At 45.5% G+C, this 19,545-nt stretch overlaps 1 protein-coding gene and 1 pseudogene across 1 annotated transcript; one reads left to right on the forward strand and one right to left on the reverse strand.

The window, feature by feature from the left end:
* Nucleotides 1-3,790: 3,790 nt before the first annotated feature.
* On the reverse strand, nucleotides 3,791-5,749 carry LOC115313355 (annotated as a pseudogene).
* Nucleotides 5,750-7,466: 1,717 nt separating this feature from the next.
* Nucleotides 7,467-18,749, forward strand: LOC115313347. Its single transcript, XM_042292999.1, has 5 exons — nucleotides 7,467-7,608; nucleotides 9,100-9,182; nucleotides 11,395-11,472; nucleotides 14,070-14,108; nucleotides 18,567-18,749. The coding sequence occupies exons 1-5, from the start codon at nucleotides 7,467-7,469 to the stop codon at nucleotides 18,747-18,749; spliced, it is 525 nt and encodes a 174-aa protein (XP_042148933.1).
* The last annotated feature ends 796 nt before the right edge of the window (nucleotides 18,750-19,545 follow it).

The raw sequence follows: 19,545 nt of genomic DNA on the forward strand, positions 1-19,545 counted from the left end.
ATTACCGGGAAAGGAGCTGTATTTTTTTTGTGTAGTGATTCCTGGTATGGCCTGTTCTTATTTCCAAATGAGGGTGCTTCCAAGGTTGATATTGTGGAATCGCAGCTGCCTTAATTGAACTTGGCATATAGTCTTCTAATACCATAATAACTTGCGTAAAGCCAGATGATGGTCTATACTTTACAATGTCTACCAGGTGCACGTTTATACTCTGGTTTTCTGTCGAAGAGGAGCTCGCAATGTCTCTTGCGCCCTTAATATTGCGGGAGATTTCGCTCGAGATTCCGCAGAATTCCAGAGGTGGAGGTACATTTTGGCAGTCCGAAGCAGGCACGAAGTTCTTGTGCTTGGGCGCTTTCAAGTTCTTTAAAACAAGACCGCGAGACATGTTGCATCACTGGCAAACTGTAGCACATAAGACAGACAAATGGAGCGTTATACAGAGCCATCTGCGCCGTTACAGAACATCCCCATCTGGTTCCACTGATCATCTTGATTATGCGTGTATGCGAGTTGAGCTTTTTCTTTAGCCGTTTAATATGGGGACCCCACGTCCCCATATTAAACGCCCAAAAATGAATTTTCGGAGACATATGGGATTGGGGTTCCTTAGAAGCTAATGGGGTATCTTTACGTTTGTTTCATTGTAAACGCCATCGCCGCTGACTTCCATGGTGATATGTGCAAGCATCAGCTGCTCAGGTACCGTGTAGTAATGTTGAGGGCTTTTTGTAGCCTGGCTCTGTTTATATATAAAGAGTTGCTTGATCACCAGAAACATATATCGTCAGCGTATAAAGATACATGTAGAGAAACAGGGAGCATCTTCAGAAGGCCTATAAGGCATATGCTACACAGCATTGGGCTGAGAACCCCGCCTTGGGGAACCCCATGTTTGACCTCATGGAAGTCAGTGTTGCCATCTTGTGACTGTTTTGAACTCTTTCCAATCTTTGCGTCTCACACGCTGTTGGAACTTCCGGGGGTTGCTGTTAGTTTTGCGCCGGTCTCTAGGCGTCGTTGAGACGGTCATGTTTTCGTGTGCTTCTGGCCGTTTGTATACTGCGATTTTTCTTTTTCAGGTAAAGACTGGCGCGGTATATGTCTTTATGCACCGACAAGCAAGCGTGAACGCAGAAAAACTTTGGAGGGACTGAATGAGCTCCTTAAAGGTGAAAGAGTTGTTATTTTTCTTGGAGATCTTAATTGCGTCTGGGCACCAGAAGATCGTGCTATTGAAACCCGGGTTCGCGACTCAAGTGATCTTAATTTGAATTACATTGTCGCTGAAAATGCGTTAGAGGACGTCACCACCAAAGGTAGCGTTAATTTCACACATTTTTAGGGCCCTAGTCATGCTCTACTATAAAGCCTACGTTTCGCTTAGTCTTGTCGCGCTGTGCGACAATTACTCCCTTCAACCTGTTTCATGCGTTAATTATGCGTTAATTATGTTCACCCGCGATAAAAAAAAATTAAAATTCAAGATAGGAATGGTCACTTTGGAAAATGACAGTAGCCTCATGAAGGATGAAGTTTTTAAATCATAAGTAAATGATTTAATTAGCAAATTTTACGAGGACGAGACGACGACGTAGGATGCTAAGTAGGAACTTTTCAAAGAAGCAAAAATTAACGCTATTCAAAGGAGAAGTACCCTTAACTATCAAAACACAGAACAAAGCAAAAGCTACGCCGTCAATTAAATTTGTTTTTAATTGAAGAAAGCCCAAAACCGGGTGAGTTTGTACAATACATAAGTTATTAAGGACTAGAGTGAAGTAATCGACTGTGAAAGATATTGTGGGGCTATTTCCGTGCGCAGTCCCAGAGGATATGGATGGGCGAAAGACCTTCGAAGCAAGCTTTGAGTGACGAGAAAAGGTATGCACAGCGAAGCGCGATAAAATAAATACAATACGGAAATACGATAACTCGCGATAAGAAAACAATCGAGCGAGGGTTTGTTGAATTTTAGAACGATTTGATGGGCCTTAGCGTACCAAAAGATGACGTTTTGACGCTGAGTTTTTGTCGCTTATGCCCATGCTTGAACAGGATGTTCGAGAAAGTTCAGAATCGCCGATCAGCGTCCGCGAGCTTGAAGATGCCGTAGACAAATTAACTGCGGGCAAAACACCCGGGCCGGATGGTCTCAGTGCCGAGTTTCATAAAACGTTACGCAGCGGACACTTTGTACAAGGTGCTCTCGTAAGCGTATTGCATAAATAAGTTACCATCATTTTTTTTGAATAGCCATGTTGTCCTCGTTCCGAAGGTCGATGACCCTGTAAATCTATTATCTCTTTCCTCTCACAGGCCAATAGGTCTGACTAATGTCGACTACAAAATTTACACAAAAAATCTGACTAGACGTTTGCAAATTGTTATAAAGACCTTGTGGGACTGCATAAGACTTGCGGTATTAAAGGCCGCACCCTTTTTGGGAAACGGAACAAATGGTCCCGGAACAAATGGTCCGGGAATAAATGGTCCCGGAACAAATAGTCCTGGAGCCAACGGTCCCAAGTACAAACTCAGAAGACATGGTCCCAGATAAATATCACGAATTGTGGCTTTTGGGATTGGGGGGGGGGGGGGGGGGGGGGGGGAGATTAACACGCATTAAAACGTCGATTCGCTCAAATATCGCTGTTCGCTAAAACGTCATTCGCCTATGTGACATGGACGCGATACGACTTCTCATTTTTTATTTCAATATATCCTACTGATATCATAAATATTCTAAAGCCCCTTATATAAAAATAGTAATAACTCCTATATTATCGTATAAGATCACTAAATCAACAGTTAGGAGATAACAGTTGGACCGTATTCATTTAGAAAATATTCTGACCATTCTGAAGAAAATTAAGTTCAATGCCCGACCACTTTCTTCGAAGTAACCGGCCTCAAAATATAGACGAGATCCTTTATTCCACCAGGAAATCACTCATTGCATAACGGATGAAGTGTATTGCCTGGCATATCTTAGCTTCAAAACAATCTTCTTACGGGTTCATTTGTTCCTTGACCATTAATTCCGGGACCATTAGTCTTAAGGTCATTTGTTCCTATACCCACTATTTTTTTTCCAACACTATACATACCGGGTGATATTTTTTAGTCGAAACATATTTAAAAACAAAACAAATAAGCCTTTACTGCAACGTGAATGCCATTTTCACTTATGTTTCTTGAATTCGTCGGACACTCGACAAGCGAATGATCGTCACGGTTTGATGAGTAACTAACTAAATTCGTTAATTAAGTTTTTTATTAGTGAATATAAACTTATGGTTCCAATTAGAAACTTGCTGAGATTAATTTAAAACTACTAAATTAGGAAATTTCAGAAAAAATCTGAGCGCGTGAGAAGCGCAGTAGTGCGCTAAAGTTACCACTCGTGGAGCAGGTACAAGGTTGGGGCTAGATAAGGGACGGAAAAATCGCGCGGGCGCCTTACCGCCGCAACCGCGCCTTACCGCTGCAAATTTCGAGTTCATGAGCACAAGACATTATCCGCCCGTTTACGACATAAAAAAGGGCATGCTTAGTGCGGTTTAATGAGAAGCACACACGTAGTTCACCATAGGTCATAAAACAAAAAGGAAATAGTCCACCCAGTTCGTCATGCAACATTGCCTCCGTATCGCACAGGTGATGGACGGCTACGCTCCGAGCGTCTTGGAAGCACTAGCACAAAGAACTGAACGGTGGCTCTTTCTCCTGGTGTGTCTGGGATGGGTGTACACTCAGGTGTCTGTGATCGAGGCCTCGCCAAGGTCGACTACTGCGGCTGCAAATTATTGTGCTTTTGAGACGTGTCACCTATAGAAGCCGCGTGCCTCAGGGGACGGACATTTTGGACAGCAGCCGATGTGTTCTGTTGATAACCTTCCCGGTTAGCAACGGGAGCAACTGCGAGTTTCCTAGCTTGTGCACACTCGACCATTCTCCAGCCTGAACGTGCACCGGCCAACACGCTTCACAATATGTAAAGGTGGACCTTAAGGCTTGACTCTCCCTTGGGTATCTTTTTTTGGATTTCTTCACTATAACCAAGTCTCCAGCCCAAAATCTGGGGGTCTTTGCTGCTCGGCGCCGGTCGACTGGCTCCTTTTTGTGCTGTAGCCTCTGTTGCATTCGCTGCCTCAGCCACTTCGAAAAAGAGTCCACGAGCGTAATAGCGTAGTGGTATACGCTTGCTCGTCTTGCTCAGCGACAATAAAATCGATCTCTACCTTCGACCCAGATCGCTTCGCCGAGGGCTTTGTTTGTGGAGAGGTTTGGGATGACTTGGCACTTTTGGTCGAGGTGCCGCAGATTATGCCGGCGCAGACTGCTTTACGCACTTCTGCATTCATACGGGGCCACCAATAAAGTTCAGGAAGACGCGCCTCTGTCTTCATGATGCCACTATGACCCTCGTGTGCTATATAAATAAGTGCACATTGCATAGCCGTGGGAACGGCAACCTTTGTACCGCGGAGCAAGAGCTCGTCGTTGACCAAGAGTGCGTCTCTCAGCTCGTAGAAAATGGCGGCGTCAGCGGATAGAGCTCTCACCGATGGCCACTGTGATGTCACATACCCCATGACGGCGATGAGTAGCGCGTCATTTGCAGTCTCTTCTTGCAGATGTTGTTTTGAGATGCACTCGTTTTTCGCAGTGACAAAGGAGACAATCTGCTTAACTTCATCATTCGGGCGGCGTTCCAGGGATCGTTTAACACCTCTACAAATGCGTGAAAAATGCCCCCGACGGCTACAGCTGTCACGGTGCCGACCTCTGGCTGGGCGGACGCCATAGCCCTTGCAGCATTCCTGATCGTTACCATTGCACCGTGGATGTAATTGCCTCCGCGGGGATTTGAAATGCATCGAATTACGAAACGCCGATCGTCCAGGGCTCTGTTGACGACTGCAACAGTCGAAACCACCATCGCCGCTGCTGCCACAGGTTACGCAGCTCGCTGGCTAGGCGAGCTCGAAGCACGTGCGTTCCCTGACCGTGCTGACGAACGCCGCGTCAGAGATCGTGCAGGTGACTCACGACGCGACTCACGCGGCTCGTGCGTGGATGACGTCATCGATGAAGGAAGATAACGGAATGCTGGCTGACTCGGTGCGGATGACCGCCATGTTTATCTTTCAGGCTCTGTCACGTTGCAGGTCACGTCCTCCCCCGACACAGTCGACGGCGCAGCCGTGGACGCCATGACCCACTCTCGAACTTCACGGCGCGCGCGTTCCCTATTGATCACTGTCGCAAGACAACGCTGAACGGAAGCGCGGCGTCTAGAAGCAGGCGTTCTTGGATCTCTGTGGAAGCCAGCGCGGCTAATGCATGGAGGGCTGAGAGAAATACGCGCAGGTTTTCTCCTTCTTGTTGCTTTATCATCTGGAATCGAAGTTATTGCAGGGTCTCGTTGATTGGCTTTGAAAATTCTGCCTGGAGGGCCCTGTCGGTCTTGCTGTAAACGTCGCGAGACACTTGTCCAGCTTGCTGACCATCTCCCGCCGGTGACGTTGCTTGTGCCGGTCTGACGGGAGCTATTAAGGAGTCGTAGACTCGCTGTCCCTCGACCCCCAAGCAATTGAGGAGCTTTGCTTGACGTCGTTCTGCTATTCTTGAGCGCCAGTAGCCAAGACGAACTTTCAAACATCCACAGCCCGGATTTCCATGGTATCGGCGGTGTACCGGCCTTGTCCAGGAAGTTCGGTGGTGACCTGTCAAACTTAGCCATGCTTGCCGTTAAGATGGCGACTCAGCAATCCAGAAAGATATTCGAAATCGAACGCGCTCCCCGAGCCCAGAGTTCGCCGGAAGCACAAGTCGTCGTGACGTCAGGCACGGTGACTTGGGCTTGGGTAATGGGTTCGGCTGCTTCTTGTCGAATGCCTTCGACAAGCAGCAGCCGAGGTTCCTTGGTGAGCCCAGAATTCGCCGGAAGTACAAGTCGTCGTGACGCCAGGCACCCGCCGGCGAGAGCTTATGCCGAACGACGCATACGTCGCCTTAGGGTGTGTGAGTGGCACTGAGTGAAGAAGTTCAGCACCCTCGTCGCCAAAACTGTGCAGGCGGCCTAGGCAGCGATCAGCCGAGTCGGAGTTACGTCATAGAACATTTTAATTTTCGAAGCAGAAAAAAAAGAAGAAAGCAAACACGCAAAAATCAGCGAGAGCGCTCTTGGCGCGAGCCGTTCGGCAGCGTCGCAGGTGTTCGGAGGACGCTGCCACAGATGGCTATAGCATAGAAGAATTAACACGTAGGAGGAAAGGAAGTTAGATCGAAACTGAACTGAACATAACAAGTGTAAATAACAAACAGCTCGTAGCGCTATTCTCTGACATAAAAGGATATATTCTAAAAAAAAAAAAAAAAAGCAAACTTGAAAAATTAGTTTAACTTCTGGTTTTATTTTGTACGACGTTCTGCTTTGTAAGAAATTAAAACTGTGCACCGACTACGATTGTTACGACTCCCTCAAGCCGATATCTGATGAGATATCGTTTGGTTAATAATCCACTGCGTGACGTCATTATGGCGCCGCTGTTGGAGCGATATCTGACGCTCTGGCTGTGCCCATTGAGACCGGTTTACGAGACCATCTGGCGCAGACAGCAAACATTTCCCATTGGTTACTTATCGTGACGTGTTTGTACAACTGAGAAGGAAGCTCGCTGAAAAACTGAAATTATGTTTATTACGCTAGTAAGTGAATCCGGGCAAAAAAAAATGAACATGGGTTATGTAATGAAGGACGAGGATTCCAAATAGACATATAGCTCAAAATTTCTGAAAACCGTTCCACCTCCCCTTTAATACTCAATTGATTTTAGTTATGTAGCCATCATTTCATAATAACTCAATAAATATAATTAAATAAAATAGCCACACATTTATAAATTAACTTTCGTTTTTCTTTAAACCATGTCTTTTTCCGGTTTAATGTTGCTACAGGCTATTGTTCAATCCTTGCCGGTTAGCAAGTTGCATTCACTTTTTCACACGACATTTTTCTTCCCAAGCATAGTAAGAGGATAAATTATTTATGTATTTATTTATGTCAAAGTGAAAAAAAAAGAGTTTCAAAGTTTCATTTGAAATTAAAAGCAAAACCTTATCTGCTGCAGCCCAGCGATAACGCAAGAAATGTGATTTTGACAAAAACAGCTTGCCAAAACCCAACAACTGCGAGAAAGAAAGGCTAAAGTTCATTATAATACAAATGTCGGCATTGAACATTTTGTGGCAAGTGCAACATCAGGCAGCTAGTTCTGCGGGCATTCGCGGCGACAATAAAATAATAACAATAAAACAATTCTCACACCGGTAATGTCTGCGTCATTTGGAGGCAGGTGCGTGATTGGTGCCCGCAGGCTGAGGCGTGTATAAAATGCCGAAGAGACGTGTCATTTATTCCTTACAACTCTGAGGCTGAGAAGCAAGATTCTACAGTCATGAAGACTGCGCTGATCTGTGCGCTTTTCGGGATTTTGTTTCTTGGAAGCCAGTGTTCTTCTGAAGAAGAAACCTACCATAAGCCAAAGTCTAAGGAAGAACTCTACAAACGTCACTATCAGAACTATACTGGATTGTGCGGTAAGTTGATATCATCACATAATTAGGGACTTTTATCTGCGTTCTCGTAACAAAAAAAAATTACATTGCAGTTTCTTTTTTAAATTTCAAAACTCTGCCTCGCCTCAGTTTTTATTTTTTCTAAATCTGGTTGAATGCAACGAATCAGAAACTACAATGTATGTTGGCTTTCTGTCCAATTGAAGTGTAAACACACATTACAAGGTGTACAATTTATCTCCGGTCTCTCTTTAATGCCTAGATAACGAACATCTCAGATAGGGCTGGCTAATTGATCGATTAACCTACCGATTAATCGATTTATGCCTTAATCGCGATCAATTTTTTAACCGGTCAATCGATACAGTTTTGACGAAGGAAAATAAATGGGAAATAAACGCTTTTACCACGCCGACGTGGACGACTACACCTTTATGAAGGGCAAACTTAAGGTAAACTTTTAGCCTCAAGAAAACTATAGGTGCGAGATTTGAAACTGCAGACAATTTCACAAGGTTAGACGTGTCCAAGCAAATTCAACGCCGTTCGAGTGTTCTTTTAGCGCACAGCCAAATATTGTGAAAAACAGACTGTTCTAAACAATTAAGGGGGGGGGGGGGGGGGGGGCTCTCTTGCCGGAGAAAATGAACAAACCTTTTTGCCTGCAGCCGGAGTAATAATCTGTTAGTGTGACTGTCTTTCAACTTCTTTCAACAACACATCAAAGTTGATTTGAAATCAAAGTCGCATATTGCGCCGTCAATCACGTATTCAGCAAGGGCAAGAAAAAAAAAAGGATGGCGCTTTTTCTTTATATATTATGCATGGAAATGAACGACACCGATTAATCGATTAATTAATCGAATAAAAGGTGGGGATTAATCGAATCAAAAGATTTGATCGATTCCCAGCCCGAATCTCAGATGGTGCTTTGACTATCAAAATATAAACGTAATAAATAAAGCACATTCCATTTCCTTTTTATAAGTACACAGTCATGATGGAATTAACTAGTGTTTTTAGAGTGCAGCTCTTAGGCGTCCGTTTCCGGCTTGAGCGGCGTCGTCGTTGGCATGACCGTCGGCGTTGCCGTCAGCGTAACCGCGAGGTGCATTATAGGACGCGTGACGTCACTGGTGTCATCAGTGACGATGCCGATGACGTAATCAGTGATGATAACGATGACGTCATCAGTGACGGTGACGATGATGTCATTAGCGATGATGACGTCATCAGTGACGCCACTGATGATGACGATGGCGTCGTTGTGTTGACGTCATTGTCATGGTGCCTCACAGGGGTCACGTGACACTCGTGAGGTCACGTGACCCTCGTGAGGCGACGGCGATGCCGCTCGGAGGGAGGAGTTGCAGACATGATGAGGAGGAGGGAGGAGGGGTATACCCTCCCCTCAGTACCAATTCGTTCCTCCTTCTCAAGAGCTGCGCTCTAATTCGGCGTTACAGGAACTTGTAAACGGCTTTCATTTTTTATTTTTGTTTTGCATACCAGGTTCATGGTATAGAAACGAGAGCTCTCTGGAATCCATTTACAACTGCACTCTTGAAGCTCTTGATCAGAAGGGTTACACAATCGTAAGTATACTTGCTCAACGTAGTTGTGGTAGCTCTTTTTACAAAAGTTACAACTGAAATTGTTTTCATCTATCCTGTAGTGTTATTGATTTGTGCCAAATCAAGATGTTGCTCACGTACACAGCCTAACTAATAAGTAATTTTTTCGTTGTAATTGCTTGTTTACAGAATTTAATGAATTTTACATTTTACGTGGGAATTGCTTCCCCCCGCCCAAGAAATAGTCGGGCAATGGTGTAAATAAATAAATTTTACACTTTAAAATATTCACTGAACGATTTTTTCACCAATTACTAAATTTTCACTGGTATCATTTTAACCTTAGGTCGCACAGTCATAACTAAAATGTGTCGGTCCATGGGTGTACTATGCTGCATATGTTTCCATATAACTACGTGGGATTGGCACAAGAAACGGAAAAGGGCGTGGTTTAATGCTTTGTCGAGTCGCTCTTGAAAGTCGAGTGAACTGCCCGTGCCACGGAGGACACGAGCTCAGCCCCTCGACCGCTGTTCAGAGTAATGAGCGAAGATTGTGGAATCAGGGCTGCCGGAGCAGCATCTATCACCGTTTCAATCAGGCAGCAGCGCAACCCGTTGAAGCAAGCAAACGATAAAGTTAGCAGATAAGAAATTGCTGCAGAAACCATTATTGTTGGTTGTCTATGAATTGCGATAGGACGTCGTTCTTAACGTCTAAGACGACGCCGAGAACGACGTCCTGGAGGTCATCTAGACGACGTCTAGGTCGATCCCTAGACGACCTCTAGGATGATCTCTAGGACGACGTCTAGAACGACCTCTAGGGCGATCTTAAGAACGACCTATACGACGACCTCAAGGACGACGTAAGATACGATATCTAGGACGACCTCAAGGACGACGTCGAGGACGACGTCAAAGTCGTCAAGGTGCGAATGTGAAGGAGTGAGAATGTGAGCCGAAATGGTCTACTGCGCATACCTACTGCGCATTAGGAGGCCAAAGAGTCCAAGAAATCCGGGGTGAAGGGAGTAGCTAAAGAATACTATCGCACTGCGCGGTTCTCGGCAGGAGGCACGGAGTGCCGTCAGGGAGCGCGGTGATGAAAAAAAGGTCGGCGCTCCAGTGTTATCTCTGTGGCGTAACTTTCGTAGCCAAGTTTTTGTGACATCGGTTTGCCAACTTAGCACCCTTTTCCAAGCGCGAAGAAAACGTAGTTCTACTAAAAAAAGAAAATATTATGCCCTTATATCCTTTCTTGTACAGTTACATATGTCGGAGTGCTCGCAAGTTGTAACATTTTTCAAAAACTATGTCGGGGGTCACCCTGGTTTCACTTCGCGGAAACTCAACTGCTTACCAAAATCCTGAAAAACATTCTTCAACAGCGATAGATCCTCAACGAGGTGACGTGAGGGCTAGTTGGTTGTTGAGTGTTGGGCTATTCTTCAATTAGCCGGAGTGTTTTGTTTTGCTACTTATAGAACGAAAACATGCGGATATTAAAAATAGCGTAATATGAACTAACGGGATGAGCCTTTTCTTCTATATGCATATTTTATTTAGAGTTTATAGTTGTTATTATTTAATAGGGACCTGTTGCTCGCAGATTTAATTTGTAGCTGGATTGTACCGTCAGGCTATTTTTATTTTTCATTGTAATGCTACGTTCGGCCGCAAACAAAACAAGAGTTATTTAGTCTATGATTCACGTACTGGTTTGTGTTATGAGTCGCCACACAAGTGAGATCATTCTTTTTTTTTATAACGTCGAGACACTGAAAACAAAATGATATTCAAAATAGTGCCATTGCAAACCCGCTCAAGTGATGCACTGAAAGGTCGATTCTTGAAGTAAAAAAGAAATGTCTCCCTTCCTTTCTTTAATAAGGCCTTTAACTTTGTCGCACTTTAAGATGAACTAACCCAAAAGGCTACAAACTAGAGCGACCAAATGTTTGTTTAGGACTTGGCTGTTTCAAAGCTCGCGCAGCGGGTGCCGAAGTCTAAGATGCCCGCCTGCACTTTGAGACTTTGCATTTAGGTCATGTTTAGATCATATAAAGTATAGAAATCTCCGAGTTTGTCTTCATGAATTGAGCTCTTAAATTTGCATTGTTTACACGCCTGTAGTGATACATGAAATTCGTTAGCACGATATTCATTCGTCGATATTCAGACACTTAATCTGCTCACTTTACGTCTTTCTGTTTCGCTGTCATTTTATCCAGGTGAACAAGACATGGGAGGAATTTAGACACAATCGTAGTTTGACCATAACGGCCCTTGTTGGGTTAATGTGCAACTTGGTAAGTAGACAACAATCGTCAGAGGAGACACCTTGACGCCAAGGGGTCTCCTTTCTTTACACTTTACATGCAGTTTCTTAAAGGGATACTACAACGAAATTTTAAATATACCCGTCGTGTTCACAAATAGGCTGAACGTTGGCATGTCATGCACCAAGGGATCACACACTGGCGTGTCATATGTCCCACCTGTCGACAACGGAGGCACAAAAGCGTGCACCCCGGCACAGAGGGCAGCACGGTCGTCCCGTCTCTGGTGGCCGGGTGCGGGAGGGCGTTTGGACCCACCCCGTTTTGCAATACCAGGGTGATGCTTCTTGTCCTGGCCTCCAGATTGCCGAATCCCTCCCGTCCACCACATGTCTCGCTCCACTCTTTTGACCGCGCCGAAGGGATCCAGCAGCCTCCGAACGGCGTCGCCCAGAGTCGGAATCGGCGCCCGTTGAACTTTGATGATAAGTTCCCGTACATTTGGGGTCTTAGACGAGGCAGCGCTCACTCTTTACGGTGAGCGCCGCCTTCGCGGCCAGCGTTTCACGGGTCTCGGCATCGTGGCAGGTTACCGTCCACTCATGGTTATACTGCAGGGGACCCGAGCTTGCGACCTTGTCCATGTTGACGGCGTCTCTCGGGGCCTCGCCGAAATCCTCAATACGGTAGGGGCGTGCAAAAGGTTGTAACTGTAGGATTATCGCGCTTACTGCTTTTTGTCCACGAGGCAGCGGTGGCGGGAGCAGTTTGTAGTTGGTTGGCGATTCAGAGTTATTCAAGGAAACCCGGCCGTGAACGGCCGTACACGTTGCTACGCGGGAGCCCATTTCCGTGCCACTGGCTTCGGCAAGAGCGCGCGCGGGAAAGACACCATCCCGGTCACTGGTTTCGGCGGTCTCAATTTTTAAACAGCTATCTGCGTATTGTTAGTTTCGAATTCGCTTGACTGGGTAGACGACGGCTGCAATTGTCAATCTTATCTCACTCCCCATATACACATGGTCCAGCCTGTCAGTGACGAAGACCGGCCCTATCCGAAATTGCGAGCTGAAATGACGTGCTACGTCAATGCCGCAACTTGTAACTAACATGGTCCTTAAAGGGACACTGACAGAGTATTTGTGCTCGCCAAGGTTTTTATTTGTAGAGGAGATATGAGCGATTTGGGCCTGCGTTCTCTGAAACACCCTTTAATATATATATATATATATATATATATATATATATATATATATATATATATATATATATATATATATATATATATATATATATATATATAAACGAATATGTGCAGATGAATGAACCGTACTTAATCCAATGAATGAAAGAATTGAAGCTTTCAGGAACCTGCCGAAAGCCAAAAAACGGCGGAGCCAGGATATGAACTCTGGGCCTCCCAATGTCCGGTCGGGTGTGCTAACTTCTACACCACTCCACCTTGGCTTTCTGGCGTTTCCTACCTGTCTTATTAATGCACAAGAAACGAAATGTATCCAATCGGAGGTGTTCTGGAAACACACGCCGCCGCGTGGATTGCGGTACGACGCTTAGTGTCACGTGGTACGTGCTCGTTTGTGCTCCAGAAATCCTCCCACTGTTTGTCTCGCCCCGCGTACATGTAGTATTCTTTGTTTGTTTTTTTTGTTTTTGTTTTTTTATGAGCTTTTAGATACACGGTATCGTCATCATCTGCGAGAATCAAGAGCCACGTTATTGAATATACAACACGGGCACTTCACACCATCGTATGTGGTCTCCGAGAAGGATATAAACGAATATGTGCAGATGAATGAACCGTACTTAATCCAATGAATCAAAGAATTGAAGTTTTCAGGAACCCGCCGAAAGCCAAAAAACGGCGGAGCCAGGATATGAACTCTGGGCCTCCCAATGTCCGGTCGGGTGTGCTAATACGATGATACGATGGTGTGAAGTGCCCTTGGTTGTACATATATATATATATATATATATATATATAACAGTAATGTAGTCGCACATCGAAGCGTTGTTGGTGTTTTAAATTTTAGCGACTCGATGTTTCGGCCTGAGTCAGGCCGAATATCTATAGAATATTTTTTTTAATAAAAAAAGATATGCAAGGGAAGTTTGACACCATTTTACGTATGAGCCGTTTAAGATATTTTAATGACCTTCATATCTCCAGAAAGCTCAAATCAAGCTCTCTTTGATCATAATCTTATATGTACAAAATAAAATCTGTTGTATATTTCGATCCAAGGGTAATATAGCCATTTGATAAGAGACTAAGGAATTCACAAGAATGGTCATGCAAGACGTGGGGGGAAAATACGGCGAGGAGGTGGTAGCAAATACTTTCTGAGATGGTTGTTGTGATACCAAAATCGGCGAAGACAGAGGCGGGATACACTCTGGCGGAGAAAAAGTGAATCTGGGGTTACCTGACTAAAGTCATCCTGATATGCTGGCATAGAGGGAAAGTGGAAAGATCTCTTTCAACACGTATTCGTCTTGCGGCCTAACATGATAAACAATATATATGCCATCAGCAAATACTATTTAATTATATAGATATTAAGCAGGTACCAACTTGTTTCATATTTTTGTTTTCTTTGTTCCCTCAGAGTATTGTAATGCCTTATGAATTCTATCTTGTGTTTGAGGTAAGTTGGTTACGCTCTTTTCAAAACAAAGCAAACTATTATCAGGCTAACGTGGGAAAAGTGCAGCTCACCTGACTTGACTTAACGTTTCCCCCATCCTTACTGCGCTCCACACATGAATGAGAAATGTCTTGGTGCTCAATCGGGCTTAAGGTTTCTTCGTTTTTCTTCGTTCAGTGATAACAGTTTTGACTGAATGTCAAAACTGTTATCACTGAACATTACTATTACATTGCTGAACGTTATTTGATAGGATTATTAATATATCATTACAAAGAATATGCTAAATTGGCACACACCACCTAGAGATATTTCAGCATTATGAAGCACTTTCCTTTATGCCACCAATAAGATTAATAGGGTGGCCATAGTGTCTCTCACGATGCAAAACGAACCAGAAAAGTTGGCCCGTGCCCATACAGAGCTTAAAATAATTGTTGTTGTGTGGATGTTTAATCTATCACTAAATATGCATTTAGGGTGTGGATTTTTTTTTTTTTTTTTGTGCAGTTTAAAGGCGTAGTTCTATTCCTGTGATAAAAGTGAGACCAACAGATTTGCCAAAATCAACAACGGACATGTTCGAAGACGTCTGAATTGAGATAGCATCAGATATAACTTGTGGCGCCATCTCCCGATAGAAGCAGCAAGCAACGCAGTGTGTCGTCTGCTCGCTGCACTTATAGGGAGATGGCGCCACAAGTTACATTCATTGCTAATTCGGTCGTCAGCGAACAGTTCCTCCATTGACTTTAGTAGGGTTATTCGTCCAATGTTTTTACAGGAACACAACTACGCCTTCAGAAGGTAAAATTCACCACCTGAATGCATGTTCAGCGAATATGTGAGCTTTCCATGTGGAGGCGGCGATTTTTCCGCGTCGTTTCATTGCGTAGTTGGTGGACTCCATGGAGCGAACTTTCACGGTAAAATTCACGCGGCAAAATCTACAACGACGCACTGCCGTGTATTCGTTTACCACTGAACTTCATTAAGCCGGAGTCACGCAGCTTATACATCATACAAAAGACAGACTGCATGCAGATTCAGACGCGTGTCACAACGAGATGTTTGCTTCGAATGCCGCAATGCAATGAGTTTAAAGAAAAAACTCGTCAGGCGGCATTCGAACCACGGATATTGCGGTGACTCGTGTTCGCAGATTGTCTTTTGTGTGAGATATGAACAGTGTGACTCCGGCTTTAGACGAAGAAGCTGCGAACGCCGCCGACACGAACAGCACGACTCTCAGTGTTGCCAAGGGGGAAAGAGAAGATCCACTGAAACCAACCACTTATAAAGCTTTGTTGAAACACGTCATATTCGTAAAATGCGGAAAGCAAATTCCACGAAACGAGCAAGTAATTATAATAATTTACCTTTGAGTGTTAATAAGCGTTTAAGTGTTTGTTGTGAAAGAAATTGCCCAGATGGCGTATGGTCTGTAACACTCTGCATCGGAACCAGGCGGAAGCGAAACCGCGTACTACGTCCTGACTGGCCCAGACCATTTGCCGCGCGTCGGCCGCTTCTGCTAGTGGCATTCGCGGGTGAACAATATCTAGCTCTGCTAGATATGCGGCAAACAGCCAGTTGTTTTGCGCCGTGGCACGATCGAACGCTGCCGGGCGGAGTTCGTCGGTTATTCGCAGCGTATTCGCTCCATGTAGTTCAGCCTTAAAGCCTGACTTCCATGGTACGAATATGCGGCGAAGACCGATGAACATCGCCTGGCGGCGCGTTCGTTTTGCCGCGTGGCGCAACAGTAAAGGGCCATACGCACATTCGCGTTTGAACGCGTTTGAGTGCGTTGCGGAGTCCTTGCGGCCAGGCGCGGTCGCTTGCAGAGCGACGCGCGCCTTCCCCGACGCTCGGTAGCGCGACGCAAGCGAGTAGAGACTCGCTCAACTTTCCGAAGCGTTGCGGTGCGTTCGGGTGCGTTCGACCAATCAGAAGCCGAAAGAGGAGAGGGGATGACGTGTTCGCTCGCCCCACCCCGGCCGACTCGGCGAGACGTATCCGGTTCGCAGGTCACAGTGCTTGTTTTTTCGTTTTGGGGAGCGGTGGGGACTGTATTTTCCAAGGCTGCGATGGTTCAAGCCTGACAAAACGTCGGGGAAGCCGGCGAGATTGTCCCAAGATCGAACACCGACGCCGTCGCCGTGCGCCGCCATGTTGCCTTGGATTTCGCTTACTATTGGTGAGCCACTAGCGATGATAGCGCGTTCTTATTGGCTCTTGACTGCGGTTGACTGCGTGTCAACGCAACTGTGCGTACAAGTTTGGCGCAAGCGGTCTTCGCAACGCAACGCGTCCGCTTGCCGCTACGGAACGCACCGCGCTCAAACGCGAATGTGCGTATGGGCCTTCACTCTTCTTAAGGCCCATACGCACATTCGCGTTTGAGCGCGGTGCGTTCCGTAGCGGCAAGCGGACGCGTTGCGTTGCGAAGACCGCTTGGGCCAAACTTGTACGCACAGTTGCGTTGACACGCACTCAGCCGCAGTCAAGAGCCAATAAGAACGCGCTATCGTCGCTAGTGGCTCACCAATAGTAAGCGAAATCCAAGGCAACATGGCGGCGCACAGCGACAGCGTCGAAGTGTTCGATCTTGGGACAATCTCGCCGGCTTCCCCGACGCTCTGTCAGGCTTGAACCATCGCAACCTTGGAAAATACAGTCCCCACCGCTCCCCAAAACGAAAAAACAAGCACTGCGACCGGCGAACCGGATACGTCTCTCCGAGTCGGCCGGGTGGGGCGAGCGAACACGTCACCCCCTCTCCTCTTTCGGCTTCTGATTGGTCGAACGCACCCGAACGCACCGCAACGCTTCGGAAAGTTGAACGAGTCTCTACTCGCTTGCGTCGCGCCACCGAGCGTTGCGGGGGGGCGCGCGTCGTTCCGCAAGCGACCGCGCCTGGCCGCAAGGACTCCGCAACGCACTCAAACGCGAATGTGCGTATGGGCCTTTACGCCGCGCATAGAGCGAACGCTGCCGGGCGAAATTCTTCGCTTTTTCGCTCCATGGAGTCCATTAACGAATCACGCTCACCGCTTTATACATATTTTGTCCGGGATGAATTGACGTCATCATACAGGATTTCTTTTTTTTCAAGCTTTATAGATTTGTTTTTAAACAACCGTGAAGGCTTCACTAATACGGTCTGTGCAGATGAGTTATACGGCCAAGGGGACATAACATACCGGGCTAATCATCACGATAAGTTACATCTAATTCCATTAGTTGATTATATTATTAATTACTGAAAATAAACATGGTTCCCATTAGAAACTTGCTGAGCGTCGTCGAACACGATTATGAAGATAAGTAAATTTGAGAAAGATATGGAGCGCGTAGGGGGAAGAACGCTAGTGCGCTCAAGTTACCAGTCGTGCAACAGGCGCAAAGCTGGCGGTGCGAAAGCACGAATGATAACGGGATGGAAAAACCGCGCGGGTGCGTCTGCGCATCCAGAGCCTTGCGCCTGTTGTGCGAGTGGTAATGTTAGCGGACCACCGCGCTTCCCACGCGTTCCAGGTCATTTTAAAATTGACTGATTTAGTCGCTTTATATAATGTTCAGCAAGTTTGTAATCGAAACCATGTGTTTATCTTAATTAACTAAAAAATAAAACAAAACAAACAAACAAAACAAAAACTCTTGTGAGGTAATTACCTCACAAGACCCCTCCACCCCCCCCCCCCCCCCAATTACGTCCCCCTTGCCCTATAACTAACAACCCTCCGGAGATAAAACAAAAATTGAAACTTCAACGGACCAAACAAGAAAAAGAAAGGAAGAAAGCACTTTGTATAATTTAATCACATTAGAGGACAACTAGGCTTTGCGGGCGCAGAGCCTTTCCAAATAACAATTGATCACCGTCGTATAGCAACCAGAAGGGTATATTTTAAATTGTCAATTGCATTCGTTTATATCTAAAATAATTATGAAATGAATAAGTGTGTAATTAGACCTGAGATATTAGTTCCAGAAATCTTAAAAGTCGCATTTTACAACTATAGGGTCCCCTCTTAGCTATACATAATTGTCTTCCGCGTTAATAATAATGTTTTCTTTGTCTATGCTACAAAATCAACCTCTAATAGGGGACTATAATCGCTATAACCGCTATATACAGCTATAATCGGTTATAGGCCAACAGTAAGGTGGAAGCTCCTCCCACTTCTCTCCACTTTAGCAAAGCAAACACTGCAGAAGAGGTCGCCTCCTCTCCAGCGTTCGCTCTCCTAAAGTTGAAAGAGGTGGGTGGATCTTTCACTTCACTTTTAACCTCAAAAATTTAACCGTGCGTGTTGTTCACAATATAACGGGGGGTTTTCTTCCTATAAAGTTACGTTATGATCAATCTCTGATGCAAAACGATAAAATATCAGGTCACTCTACTGTGTGCTGTCTTTGCCCCTAACAATAAGCCTAATTTTTTCAATGCAGATCGAAGGTCTTGATCAAGGGCCGATGGAACTTTCCGATGAGGATCGTGTTTTGACAGAGGCTCCGCAGGTTCCGCCCACAGAGTTCTTTTACGCGGAAGGAAACTGCTCGGAGAAGATTTATGCACTGACCACCTTGGACATGACCACCCCGTCTGAACCTGCTGTAGAAGCAATTGAGTGAGGTGTTGTATGCGGATTTATTACGCAGATGGCACTGCGGGATGCGTGGTGCTTTGATCGGTATGCCGATACCCATTAAAGCAGTTCTTGACATGTGTATTGCTGTGCTTCGCAAAGATCGATATAAATAAAAAAAATGTTTTAAACTAAACTTAAATGGTTTGTGAGTTTCTTTCTGAAGACTACGATAAGATTGTCAAACTGAAGTCGCCACAGACCGACGGGTTTCCACTATCAGAAAAATGACGGCGTCCACAAGTTATCGTGTACATCAAATTGCTAGGCATCTTCTCAAAGGGTTAGTGAAATCCGGGTTAAGTTTGCACTTAAAGAGTACAGTAGGCGTAACTTTCATGTTTTTACTTGCGGGTATCCTAGTGGCACAAAGCGTTCGTCAAAGTTGTCCGTATGTTAAGTAATATTTGGCCATCTTCACCGCAAGGCGGCTGGGAGGAATCGGCCACGTTAGAAACTCCGCTATTGCTAGAGGGCCGGCGCAAAAGTATAGGTGGCAGTTGAAGATTGGAAAAGTGTAAGAAATGAGTGTGTCATTCCAATTTAAGCCTGGATTTTTGACGCCGTATATTCGCCTCGAGATCGAACAGAGTCGCCACCGTGCGGCCGACGTTGCACTCTACACCCGGTAGCGGATTTATCCGCTATTTATCCACCACTTTTTTGCAAATTCGTGGAGGATATATTTGTGACGAGTATATCTGGGTCCGCTTGAAAATGCCTTTATCTGGGTCACCTTGGAGAACTTTCATCTCGGTCACCGCGAAAATGCTTTACCGGTC

This window comes from Ixodes scapularis, unplaced genomic scaffold, assembly GCF_016920785.2.
Source record: "Ixodes scapularis isolate PalLabHiFi unplaced genomic scaffold, ASM1692078v2 PGA_scaffold3__209_contigs__length_174095766, whole genome shotgun sequence".
NCBI classification, from domain to species: Eukaryota; Metazoa; Arthropoda; class Arachnida; order Ixodida; family Ixodidae; genus Ixodes; species Ixodes scapularis.